Here is a 13,162-nt window from a genome sequence, read left to right as displayed (position 1 = left end):
AAGATATTCTTCAAGAAGACCAACCCCAAGGCACATAATCGCCAGATTTATTAGGGTTGAAATGAAGGAGAAAATACTAAGGGCAGCTAGAGAGAAAGGTCAGGTTACCCATAAAGGGAAACCTATCAGACTTACAGCAGATCTCTCAGCAGAAACCCTACAAGCCAGAAAAGAGTGGGGACCAATATTTAACATCCTTAAAGAAAAGAACTTTCAACCCAGAATTTCCTATCCAGCCAAACTAAGCGTTATAATCGAAGGAAAAATTAAATCCTTTGCGAACAAACAAGTACTTAGAGAGTTCACCACCACCAGGCCTGCTTTACAAGAGCTTCTGAAAGAAGCACTATACATATAAAGGAACAACCAATATCAGCCTTTCCAAAAATATATCAAAAAGCAAAGAACTTTAACACAATAAAAAATTCACATCAACTAATGGGCAAAACAGCCAGCTAGCATCAAATGCCGGTATTAAACTAATATATATTTTAATTGGATAAAAAGCCAAAACCCATCGGTATGCTGCATCCGGGCCCGTCTTACATCCAACAATACACAAAGACTCAGAGAGAAGGAGGAAGATTTACCAATTGAACAGAGAGTAAAAATAAACTAATAAACAAAAAGCAGGAGATGCAATTCTCGCCTCTGATAAAGTAGACTTTAAAGCAACAAAGATCAAAAGAAGCGAGGAATGACATTACATAATGGCAAAAGGATCAATGTAACAAGAAGAGCTAACGATTCTATAGATCAACGAGATAGAAAATTAACAAGGATATTCAGAACTTGAACTCAGACCCGGAACAAGTAAACTTAATAAATATTTATAGAACTCTCCACTTCAAATACACAAAACATACATTACCACCTCACACCTATTCCAAAGGTGACTATATAATTGGAAGTAAATCACTCCTCAGTAATCGCATAGCATTTCATAGGTTTAAATTAAATATTGGTTGGCTGTTTGTTTGTTATCTTCTTCCCTTATTCCTTCCTGACTACATCATTAAGTATAATTATCAGTATAAAAGAGGTTTTCAATACCCATTACTAAATTGCATTCTAGTCTGGGCAAGAAAGCAATACTCCCATTCTCTCTCTCTCCCATTCTCTCTTTCTTTTCCTTCTCCCTCCTCCCCATTCTCTCTCTCTCTTTCTCTTCCTTTCTTCTCCTTCCTATTCTCTCTCTCTTTCTCTTTAAAAAAAAAAAAAAAAGAAAGAAAATTTCCCCCTGACTCATGGTTTCTATACTGAAAAAAGTGAGTTGGAGATGGACAAATAGCCTCCCCACTATCCTGGGTTTCCTGACAGGAAACTGTCCCTATCTAAAAAAAAAAAAAAAAAAAAAAAGAAAGAAAATTCCATTAATAAAAAAAAAAGAAGAAGAATTTGATCATCTGCTAATAGCAAAACCAAACAAAGACAAGAAACCCAGAAGAAGAAATACAAGAATCAGAATGCTTATAAAGTACAGTTTTTGGACTTGCTAACTCCTTTAAAAGAGATCCTGTTTTACTCTCCATCCTGCCTGAACATCCATGAGGAATACGATGCTTTTTTCATTTTGAGGCATTGTCCTCTTTTCTTTTCACCTGGAGCAGAGATCTTGGTCACAAAGATCTTTAGGGGAAAACAGAAAATTCATTCATTTATTCATTTAATAAACATAAATTAAGCCATAATATAAATTCCTGAATAATAAATGAAGACCTCAAGTCAGTTTTGGAACTAGCCACGCTGAAACCTCCTTTGCCTCCACAGCCATCCCCCTGCTTTCAGTTTGAGCAGCACCTGATACCCGGGAAAGACTGCCATGGTATGGTCCTGCGCCAGTGGCTCTGATCATGGGAGCACAAAGTCAGTGGTGCAGACTTTTCTCCATGCAAAGCCAATTGGTTCCTGTAAGTATTAAAACCTGACTTCAGGCTCATTAGCACAGGTCTGTGAGTAACTGAGCCAACTGGGCCTTCCAGCATTCATGTTGCAGTGAGTGAAACAATTCACTCCTGGTCTGAAAAACATGACTGTGACCTCCTCAGGGACCCTGTTCACCTTTCAGAGAAGATCTATGAGCTACTGTAGTCATCTAAGAGCTATGGTATTCCCGGAGCAGCAAGCAATATTGTCACCATTCATTTAGAGCCACCAATGAGTGGGTAAAATACCTGGAGGCATTTCTTTACAGTGACAAAGTCTCCATAACCTAAAACCCATTAGCTGACCCCACTTTGTTCTCAGCAGCAGCATTCACATGTCAGTAATGAACTCAGGGAGGGGCCCAGAGAGTTAGAGTCTCTCCTCTAGGTATCTAACTTGTCACAGAACCTGATAAGAAGAGGCATGCTTTTCTTCTCTCCAGTTATTAGGACAATGACCATCAAAAAAAGAGACCCTAATAAATAAGAAAAATACATTTGCTTTTGACTTAATAAATTTTTTTCTTCCCCAAAGGCTTGCACACTTCAAACAACTTAACCAGCTCTTCCTGGGTACATTCTACCTAGAGTAGAATAATGGTTAAGAGCCCCAGCTTCAATCAGATGGATCTGATTTCTATCCTTTTTAAATTGCATGACATTGAGCAAATTACTTAACTTCCCCGAGGCCAGTTTTCTCATCATTAAATGCAAACACTAATAGCCCGAACTGTAAGGTTGTTGGAAGTATTTTAGAAAGATTTTATATATACAAAGTGTTTAGCATGGGAACTAATGCCTAGTAAATGCTCAATACATTATTACTATCGCTCAATGAACTAATAAATATACATGTGCCTAGTATAGTTTAGGTGATGAACAAATGTTAGGGCAATATTTGTAAACTATGAGGCTCCACTCAAATGTAAAATCTGAACATGATTAGCATTTTCCTTAGAGATGCAGCTCTCGTTTCAGTCATGGTCCAGTAAGAGATGAGTCACAAGGAAAATCAGGGCACGAAGCAGATGACTTTCCCAAGTACATGACCTATTCGCTCGTGAAAATCAGCCCAGGCCCTGGTTAACTAAAATCCTTGGGTATTTTCCCCTCGAACCGCCAGCCAGTATTTTCCTCTCATGCTGTCCTTTGTAAAAGATCTGATCTTCCTTAAAACGTAGACTGCGCCAAGGAAAGCACTGGAAGGAGAAAGTTCCACTCTGGCCTTTGATCTTTCCCTTTCCCTGGAGTCTTTCCCATTCCTGCTGCCTGCGTTCCAATCTGGCCCATAGGAATGGATTAGAACTCAAATCTAAATGTGGTCAAAATCCCTTTTCCTTGGTTTTCCTTTGGACACCTGAAAGAGGCTGAACTATTGTTCAAGGAGAACCTGACTGCAATCCAATGACTCTTGGATCCATTACAATGAAGTTTCCTCATTTAAGAATGCTTCTTTTTTTTTTTTTTTTTTTTTTTTGAGTTTAAATGCATTTTATTTTGAGAGAACCTACATGACATGTTTTTCTTAAAAACAATGCCTCCACTCCAAATAAATCATGGTCAAAATAAATGAAGATCTCAAGATGACATCAGTCCCATTTGTCTTAAGTCCTGGTGTGTGGATGACAAGCAGGAGCCAGTTATGATGACAGGTGATAGATCCAAAGTAATTGCCAAATTTGTTAACATTTTTCCATTTCTAAACCATCCTTAAAGAAAATCATATATGGGGTCACACCATCCTCACGGTAGTCCAAAAGAGCAACCATGCCATCTGGATTCATGTTTTCACCAATAAAGAACTGGTAGTTTTTGAAATTAGCAAGGATGTGCTTGATTTTTTCTGCAGCCCCTGTCATAAAAGGTTTTACTCTTTCTGGTCTCTGTTCTTCAAGTTTGCCTTTGATTGATTTCATGTAATCTTTGATGTACTTCTTGTAGGCTTCTTTTGTGAAACTTGTTTCCTGCAGGTGATGGTTCATGACAATATCGACACCAGTGATTACTGAGCTTTGGGTACCTTCGCCCTCGGGGCCTTCAGCGGAGGCATTTCCACCAATGAGCGAGTCATCAATGTTACCTTCTGTCCTACTGACCATGGCTGATGAGATCCCGGTAGATAATCATGATGGCGGCTGACGGGAGAGGACGCGGCGCTACCTTAGCAGGAGCCCGAAGCTCCGAGCGAGCGCTGTGCAGCGGGGAGCGCGCGGAAAAGAATGCTTCTTGATTGTTTTCATTTGTTGTTTTAGGATCCTCTTGTCCGATGCTGTATATGTCAGATAATGAGCAGAGCTCCTAGCTGAGGGGTCTGGGGGCAGCAGAGTGGGCCAGGGTTGACAAGGAGGCATAGCTAGGGTGAGATAAGTAAGTAGGTAGTGCAAGCTCATAATGTTTTATTCTATTTGGATACAACTTAATAAACTCTCGAAATTATTTTCAAAGATGCAAAAATGTATAGCACATCAGACTTCTATTCAGCAGCTCTAAAAGCATGGTTTGTGGATATGTGGGGGTTCTTAAGACTCTGGGGTTCCCTGAGGCCAAAACAGTTGTTGTAATAATAACAAGATGCTATGGGACCTATTTCACTGGGTTGACACTTGCACTAATGGTACAAAAGCAGTAGTGGGTAAAAGTGCATGAACCAAGGGAATAATTCTGGCTATACACTTTTTTTTTTTTTTTTTTTTTTGCCAGTTTGTTCTTCAATACCACAACTACCAGTGTGTGGTATTGAAATGTCACAATGAAAATGTCAGTTTTACTGAAAGACGCCTTTAATGAAGATGTAAAAAGTGTTAGTTTTATTAAATCTAGACCTTTGAAGACATGGGACAGCATTTTTACTCAAAAGAATAAGGCTGACTATGGATATTCAGACTTGGACATTTGGCTGACAATTTTTTTAAAAGCTAACAAAATAAACCTTTTGCTATAAGGAAAACAACTCATAGCATTTGTTTCCACTGCTAAAATTTGAACTTTCCAATGAAAGTTTAACATTTTGAAAACTAGAATCTACCACTGTGGGCATGACAACTTCCCAATATGTAAAGACTTTTCTGACGAGCTAGGTAGTGATATTAATAAGTATGACTTTTTGATGTTGTATAATTAAATCTGTGAACATTTGTAAAATTTGCATAACTCAGTGAACCAATACTTTCCAAATAACTAAGCATAATGATAAAAATGGTTTCAGATTTGGCAATGGGACCACCCTTTAAAAGACTACTTTGCAATGAGTTTTGGTATAGTTTCAAAGAACAATATCCAAATTGCCTAAAAAAGCTATTAAAATACATCTTTTTTTTTCTAATTATACATCTGTGTAAGGGTGGACTTTCAACCACAATAACATATCACAACAGATCGATGTGGAAGCAGATGTGAGAATCCAGCTGCCTTCTATTAAGCCAGGCATTAAAGACATTTGCCAAAAATATAGAACAATACCCAAATTATCACTAAATACAGCTATTTTTTATTAAAAAGTATTTGTGCTAACATGTAATGTTTTATGAAGCATTTTTAATATATCATACCTTCAGTTTCTTATATATTTTGACAGATATAATTAACAGAAACAAAAGCTCTGTGGAAACCACAATAATTTTTGAGGATACAAAGGTTCTGAGACCAAAAACATTTGAGAGTTAGAGCTCCACTTGTCTATCAAAACCTGAAATCTTAAAAAGTTATGAAATTCATTCAGCCCTTCTTTTAATACATACTGAGTGCTTACTATCTACTAAGTATTTTACTAGACTAAGAGGAGAGATACACTAAAATAATTAGAACGCAATAGAGCGAAGAGATGCGATATGGTTTGGATCTGTGTGCCTACTCAAGACCCCTGATGAAATGTGATCCCCAGTGCTGGAGGTGGGGTCTGTTGGGAAGTGACCAGATCACGGGGTCGATTTCTCATGAATGGTTTAGCACCTTCACTCTTGGTTACTATAGTGAGTGAATTCTCATGAGATCTGGTCGTTTAAAAGTATGTGGCTTTTATGCTTCCTGTATAGTCTGCAGAGCCACCAGCCAATAAATCTCTTCTTTATAAATTACCCAGTCTCAGGTATTTATTTATATCCATGAACAAACAAATACAGGTGTGTTCTGGTGCAAGGAAAAGCTGAGAGAGAAGGTGTTATGGATAAGGAGACATTCAAACAGGGTTCTTTGTATGAGTAGGAGTTAAACAAGAAGAAGGAAAAAAAATCTAAAATAGGATCTTTTTTTTTTTTGAGATAGGTCTCGTTTTTTTTTTTAAGACGTCTCACTCTGTCACCCAGGTTGTAGTGCAGTGGTGCGATCTCAGCTGACTGCAACTTCCACCTTCCTGGTTCAAGTAATCCCCTGCCTTAGCCTCCCAAGTAGCTGGGATTACAGGTGCACACCATCACATCCGGCTAATGTCTTTTGACCTCAGGCGATCCACCGACCTTGGCTTCCCAAAGTGCTAGGATTACAAGTGTGAGCCACCATGCCTGGCCTTGAAATAGAACCTTTAAAAGCAGAGGTGTTTGGGAGGCCGAGGTGGGTGGATGACGAGGTCAAGAGATCGAGACCATCCTGGTCAACATGGTGAAACCCCGTCTCTACTAAAAATACAAAAAATTAGCCGGGCATGGTGGTGTGTGCCTGTAATCCCAGCTACTCAGGAGGCTGAGGCAGGAGAATTGCCTGAACCCAGGAGACGGAGGTTGTGGTGAGCTGAGACCGCGCCATTGCACTCCAGCCTGCGTAACAAGAGCGAAACTCCATCTAAAAAAAAAAAAAAAAAAAAATGGTGGGGACAGAGCACTTTCAATTTTGGGTAACTGCAAGTTGTTAGTAGCAAAATACATGTGTACAAGAAATGGGGGAATTGCATTCATTTAGAAAAAGTATACTGCAGAAACCTCTAGTGTCCCGTGGCACATCCCCTTGGGTGCACTTCCAGTTTCTGCCACAGCTGGAGTGGGCAGCTTTGCTCAAGCTCAGACCCATCCAGGGCTGGCAGCCCCCACCTCAAGTGCATGGTGCATTTCCCTACTCTCCGCTTTCTGCTTCTAGGCCTTCCCTGGCCCCTAGGAGCCTGCTCTGCCTGCCCATAAGTTAGGGGCCATGGAGTACAGGAGCACATATGCTTCAGCCACCTGTTGGTCTTGTAGACCACTTGAGGAGCCATTGTATTGCTCTTCAGAGGTGCTGGTGGAAACAAAGCCCCACAGTCTACACTGGCAACCTTGATGGTATACTTTTCTACAGGCTTTTCCTCCTAACTTGCCTCTCCCTCACTCTCACTTCCTGGGATCGCCACCTGAATAAACTGCCTACACCCAAGTCATTGCCTCAGTCTCAGAGACAACCAAAAACTGTAGGTCTCCCATGTGCAGGTACTGTGCAAATAGCTAAGGATATAACTGTAAACAAGCCATGTCATACCCAGCAGCGAAATCTCTACCACGTTGGTGACGTGAATCTATTGAGTGATTTTAGGCAGGATAATCGCATAATAAAATTCATTTTTACCTTGCAAAGTGTCACCCATTTCAACAAATGTATATACTGTAATTTGTATACATGGAAAAAAAAAAACAAAAACACTCATGTATCCTCGACCCAAAGAATGAAATAGGACAAGAGCAGGGCCTTAGAAGATGCCTATGCGCCCCTTGTAGCACAATCAGATTTTAGTTGTTAAAAGATTGTTGTGGTGGCAGCATGTCTAGTGGATTGGAGGAGGATCCCTGGAGACAATAAACACCCACTCGTATTTCAAGCCCCAGCCTTAGCATCTGTCTTCTGTAAGTCTTTCCTGATGCCCAGGTTGAACTCCCTCCTTGCTGTCACTGATAAACTAATTTTTACTATGACAATTCAAATCCTTTACAGCACTTATCCGGCTTTGCCTTTTTTGAAAAACAGCTTTATTGAGACATAATTCACATACCACACAAGCCGCACATTTAAAGTGTAAGATTCAGTGATTCCTATTATATTTACAGATAGGTGCAAACTTTACCAGTCAATTTTAGAACACTTTTAAGAGGGTATAGAGGTCCTACGACCAAAAAGTTTCATCACCTCCAAAAAAAATCGCCATATCTTTTAGCTGTCACTACCTTCTAGCTCACCCTACTCTGCCTGTACTCTCAGCCCTAACAACCCCTGACGCACTTTCTTTCTGTTTATTTCCATATTCTGGACCTTCATAAGAATGGAATTGTATAGTATATGAATTTTAGTTACTGGCTTCTTATACTTAGTATAATATTTTCAAAGTTTATCCAAGTTATAGCATGGATTAGTACTTCAGTCCTTTTAATGGCTGAATAATATTCCATTGGATAAATATGCTACATTTGTTTAGCCATTCATTCATTGATGGATATTGAGATTATTTCCACCTTTTGGCTGTTATAAATACTCCTGCCATAAAGATTTATGTGCAAGTTTTTGTGTGAACATGTGTACTTAATTCTCATGTGTATAAGCCTGGGAGATAAATTATTGGGTCATATGGTAACCCTATATTTAATCATGTGGGGAACTGCAAGCCTGCTTTCCAGAACGGTGATGCCATTTCACATTCCCACCAGCTGTGTATGAAGCTTCTACGTTTCCCCACATCCTTGCCAACACTTGTATTGACTTTTTGAGCCTAGACAGCCCAGTGGGTGGGAAGACTGCACTTTTCAGATACTACGAAAGCTCCAGGAAAACTGGAATCAAATTTTACTCAACTTTACATTTCCAATGATGAACAATGTGCCTTGGGTGTGGTAGGCACTCCCTGTGTTTAGTGATTTAGTGAGAACTGCACAGAGGACAGAAGTTGGAGAGAAGAGTGTTGGCATTTGTAAGGGAGAAGCGGAGAAGGATTCTGGGGAAAGCAGGAAGCAGTTGGCTTTGGCAACCAGCAGTGTTAGCGGTAAGGGTGAACATGGATTCCATTTTGCTCCCATTCTCTTCAATGCTGTGACTGGATGAGACTTCTACACTACTCCAGCACAGATGTGTGGTTCTAACAGGGCATGAAGACTCCCCTCTAATCTGGGGGTGTAAGGCAGTGTAAGACACTCACCTCTTTGCCTGAGTTCACTCATCTGCACTATTACCTTCATACAGTTGTGGGACATGTGTAGGATATTTGTCACACGTTGTTCTGTTTTGATTTTTGACACTTATGCAGTCATGAGACAAGAGGATATTTATCCCCATTTTAGAAAAAAAAGAAACTGAAACTCAAAAACCTCACACCTAAGCAGTGGTGGGGTAAAGCTCCACCTGAAGATTCCTGACCTTGAGTAATGTTTTCTCTCCAACGAATGTCCCTGGATGGCCTTTAAAGAGGGCTTTTTCTAACTGTATGTGAACTCAGGGCCTTGCAGTAGAAATTGGCTAAAAAATATTGCTCTGAAGCTAAGGAAAGTCCCTCTTAAGTATTGACATCAAATTAAGTAGCATCTTTTTAAGCCTATAGTTTTGGCCTTTCTTAAATAAAAGGCTTCAATCTGTAATTGTATAATTAAGGAGGAGGTCTGCTTGTTGGTTAAGTATGTGGCTTTGCAACAAGGCAAGTACAAGATGTATCTTGAAGATGTTCTCAGTTGTGGATTCTATATTTTTGAGAGATAGGCATTTTTTGGAGATCTTCCAGACAAAGGTAATCAGAATAGCAAGGCATATGTAAACAACTTTGCAGGAGGAATAGATAAGGGAACTGATAATTGTTCCTCTGGGGAAGAAAAGAGAAACATAACTATTGTGAAATAATAGAAAAAGACATCTTATAAAGGAGAGTGTTCTGTTATGCTCTAAATAAGACGAAGGTGAACAGGTGAGAAATGACAGAGAAGTCGGATTTAGTTATAATAAAAGCAGTTTATAATAAATGGAATCTTTTAAAATGGAATAGTTGGCTTAGTAGTGTACTGAGCTCTTCATCCACCGACATATTTAAGTAATCAATATCTCTCTGTCCCTATTAGGGATGCCATACCGTACGTCTTCCCTCTGTGGTAATAGAGCTTTATTACTCAGAGATCTCTCCAAGATCTCAGATTCCCTGACTTTAAGTACAACTTGTTCTTTTGATAACGTCAACTGGGTTTGTATTCTATGTTTTTCAGTATAGCATTTCTCTTGCAAGCTAGCTATCTCCTACCTTTCATCTATTTGTTACTTTTTCACATTTCCAGTCACCCAGGCTTAAAAGGTGAGTTGCCTTTAACTCCTCTGACATATTTTTCTTCTTTACCCAAATCCACGTGGTCACCACATTCTATCAATTCTATCTCTGCAGTATCTGGTAGTTTCTCTTTTCCATTCCTAGTTCAGTCTTGAAGAAATACAATCTCCCTACTGGTCACCCCACTTCAAGGCTCTCCTGTTTGTTCTTCATCTTACTTGCCACATGGATATATGTCATTCCTCTGCTAACTTTCCTAAAACACTACGCTAATAAATTAACTTTCTTATTTACAAATTTTCTTTCAACCCATTGAGTACCAAATAAAGTCTTAGTACTTCCACCCTTCAAACCACTTTTTTAGCCCAATATCCCATTGGTACCAACACTTACTCATGTTTCACGTAAACTGGTTACTTATCAGTCTACTGTATCTACAATTTTATCATAAAATTGCACTTACCTGTCATTTCTCTCCACTGAAACATTATTTATTTTTCAATGCCTAGGTTACACGGCAGTGCTTTAAAATGTTCTTACACCTTTCCTGAGCTCCTAACTTGCTGGGATTCCTTTTGCTTCTAAAATCTTAGAATTCTTATAAATATTTCTACTACCCTTAGCCTTCTATTGATAAATGTTGTTCTGTCACTAGGAAATGTCTTTCTCCCACTGATAGTTCCTTGAGAATGAAAACTATGATTTCATCATCTTGTGTTAATGGCCTCTGTTCAATAATTGTTTGATAAATGTTTAAGGAACTAATCACTGACTAAATAAGTAAACAAATACACAAGTGACTTTAATTACTAATGTCCTTTATAAAAAAAGCAGTGGTAGGGGAGATGCAGTATGATGGGGACACCTTACTTTTCTTGGATGGCTCTGGTCATCATTTAATTGGTCGTTTGGAAAATCTATGGCACATAAGAGAAACAGGACAAAAATGCAGATGATTGAGGACAAACTCCTCACTATGCCCAGAGAAACAGTTCCATGTTTTGTTATTATATTATGGACAAAAAAATTGTCCATAGTATAATATTCTCATTTTAGAGAAAGGTCATCAAAACTTGAGAGCGTTCTTTATTGGACTATGTTAATATATATCTTAATTGCCCTCCTAACAATAACAACAGCAAAAACATCAAAAAGCAATTTAGTGCCTTAAAAGCGAAGCATCAAGAAGCTTGAGTTCCCTTGTAATGGGCTAGAGGTTAGTAAGTATCTTAAGCTGAGAGCCCTCTGCAGAAGGCAGATCCTCTAACAGGAACCATTTTTATTTTATCCTCATTTTTTTTTTTTTGTAGCACTTACTGCTGACAAAGCAGACTGTGCTGATTTGGGATCAACACTAATGCAAAGTAGCAAAATATGAAGGAAAAAATTTCTGAAGACAAATATGTAAACATGGCTTGCATTTTCATTCTAAAGACTAGGAGGGAAAATGTCTCTGAAGAAGAAAGTCATGGGTTTTAAAATTTGGAATTTTAACCATTCTAGTTCCTGATATGGATGGTGAAGTAATTTTGAGTTCCAGATAAGGCTTGGGTTGCATCTCACCCAACTTGTCAATCAACTTAAAAAATATATTAATATTTTACTTTATATAATTTTCTCAGAGGAGTGAGAACTTTTAATAAATTTTCATTATTTTATGTATAATCTTTAAGATAAGAAGGATAGTTCCAGAATTTTTGCTTACTATAAGTTTTATAAATCAGTATTTAATCTCAATGTAAACACTTTTACCTTCAAGTGTATTTTTTAAAATACGTTTGTCATTTTAAAAATGTCTGCCCTTTTATAACTTTCAGATTATAGCTTAAATATTATGGATATCTGGTTACATTTTTTGTTATCATTCTTTGCAATATTAAATAAAAGATTTTATCAAATTCTTCTAAGTACATTTTCTGAACTCATCTTTGTTTATCAATTGGACTGGTCACTAGATGGCACCAGCAGCTAAGCTGGTGAACAAAAAATCTTTTTGTTAAACTCTGCACTGCTAACAATTGGCAAGAATTGTCATTATCATGACTTGGGAGTGTTTATTTTCATGAAAAGCCAATAAAGTTAGAAAGATAATTTTGCTGTCTGACTTTGTTGCAATTATAGGCATATATTTTTAAGCAAAATATTGCCCAGTTTTAATATCCATTATATGTACATAGTCTCTATTTTTTTCAGGCAATTAGAAAACTGACTAACAATCTCCAGCTATAAAAGGCCTTATAGACACTGAGAAATTAGTAGATACAAATTGTCAAAATAATTCTAGTCCGAAAGCACACTTAGTGTACTGAATTTGTCAGGTAACTCAGTCTTCCCCTTTCTCCTAAAATGGTTCCTCAATCCTGGGGACGATTTGGATTTTACCTCCTCTTGAGTCTTCCGAGTGATGGTGACAGAAGAGCGTAAATGTGGCAGGCTATGTTGACATGCATATTTAGACAAAAGTGCAGTGTGCACACAACGCAACTCTTCTATTTCCATGCTACCTGTGTTTGCTGTGGACAAAAGGGATCTGATTCATGTAAGAAACTAATGCAAGAGCTTTAGGCTAGAATTAATTATTTCTAGAAATCTATATAGGGCCAAACCTTTATGTATTAATAAGTTACTTTCCATTTCCCTGAGAGTTTCTGTAATTGACATCCAAGGTATTCTGCCTTATCTTAGGGAACTATGTCTACAGGTGAGGTTCATCACTTACCCCATTCATACGCAGAAATTACATGTCAACATTATTTCCCATTAGAGTCCATCTTGAATACTTTAATTCAGTTAGTTAGATATTCTAATAATGCCATACCCAATCTTTCCTCTTTGCCTTTGCCTGGACACCTTGTCTCTTCTCTCCACCAATCCAAACACAGCCATTGCTTTTAAGATCCATCTCCTTGAAACTCGTCACATCTCCCTTATCTGGTATTTTATTTTGTCTTCATTTTCATAGGACTTAGATTTTGTACTAAAATACACAACCCAGCACACTGCTTAAAACTTCAGCATGTATGTTACAAGCACCTACTATCTCTAGGTGCTG

General features: G+C 38.3%; 1 protein-coding gene across 1 annotated transcript; it reads right to left on the bottom strand.

Moving 5' to 3' along the window:
* Window positions 1–3,392: 3,392 nt before the first annotated feature.
* On the bottom strand, window positions 3,393–4,047 carry LOC105724862 (translationally-controlled tumor protein-like). The gene has a single exon (XM_064384116.1). It carries the CDS (start codon window positions 4,022–4,024, stop codon window positions 3,608–3,610), a length of 417 nt encoding a protein of 138 aa, XP_064240186.1. The 5' UTR covers window positions 4,025–4,047; the 3' UTR covers window positions 3,393–3,607.
* Between the last annotated feature and the right edge of the window lie 9,115 nt (window positions 4,048–13,162).

Source organism: Aotus nancymaae, unplaced genomic scaffold, assembly GCF_030222135.1.
Source record: "Aotus nancymaae isolate 86718 unplaced genomic scaffold, 86718_ANA_hifiasm-v0.15.2.pri h1tg000036l, whole genome shotgun sequence".
Taxonomy (NCBI): Eukaryota; Metazoa; Chordata; class Mammalia; order Primates; family Aotidae; genus Aotus; species Aotus nancymaae.
Note: the sequence above shows the minus strand (reverse complement) of the source record. Positions and strands in the feature narration are given on the sequence as shown.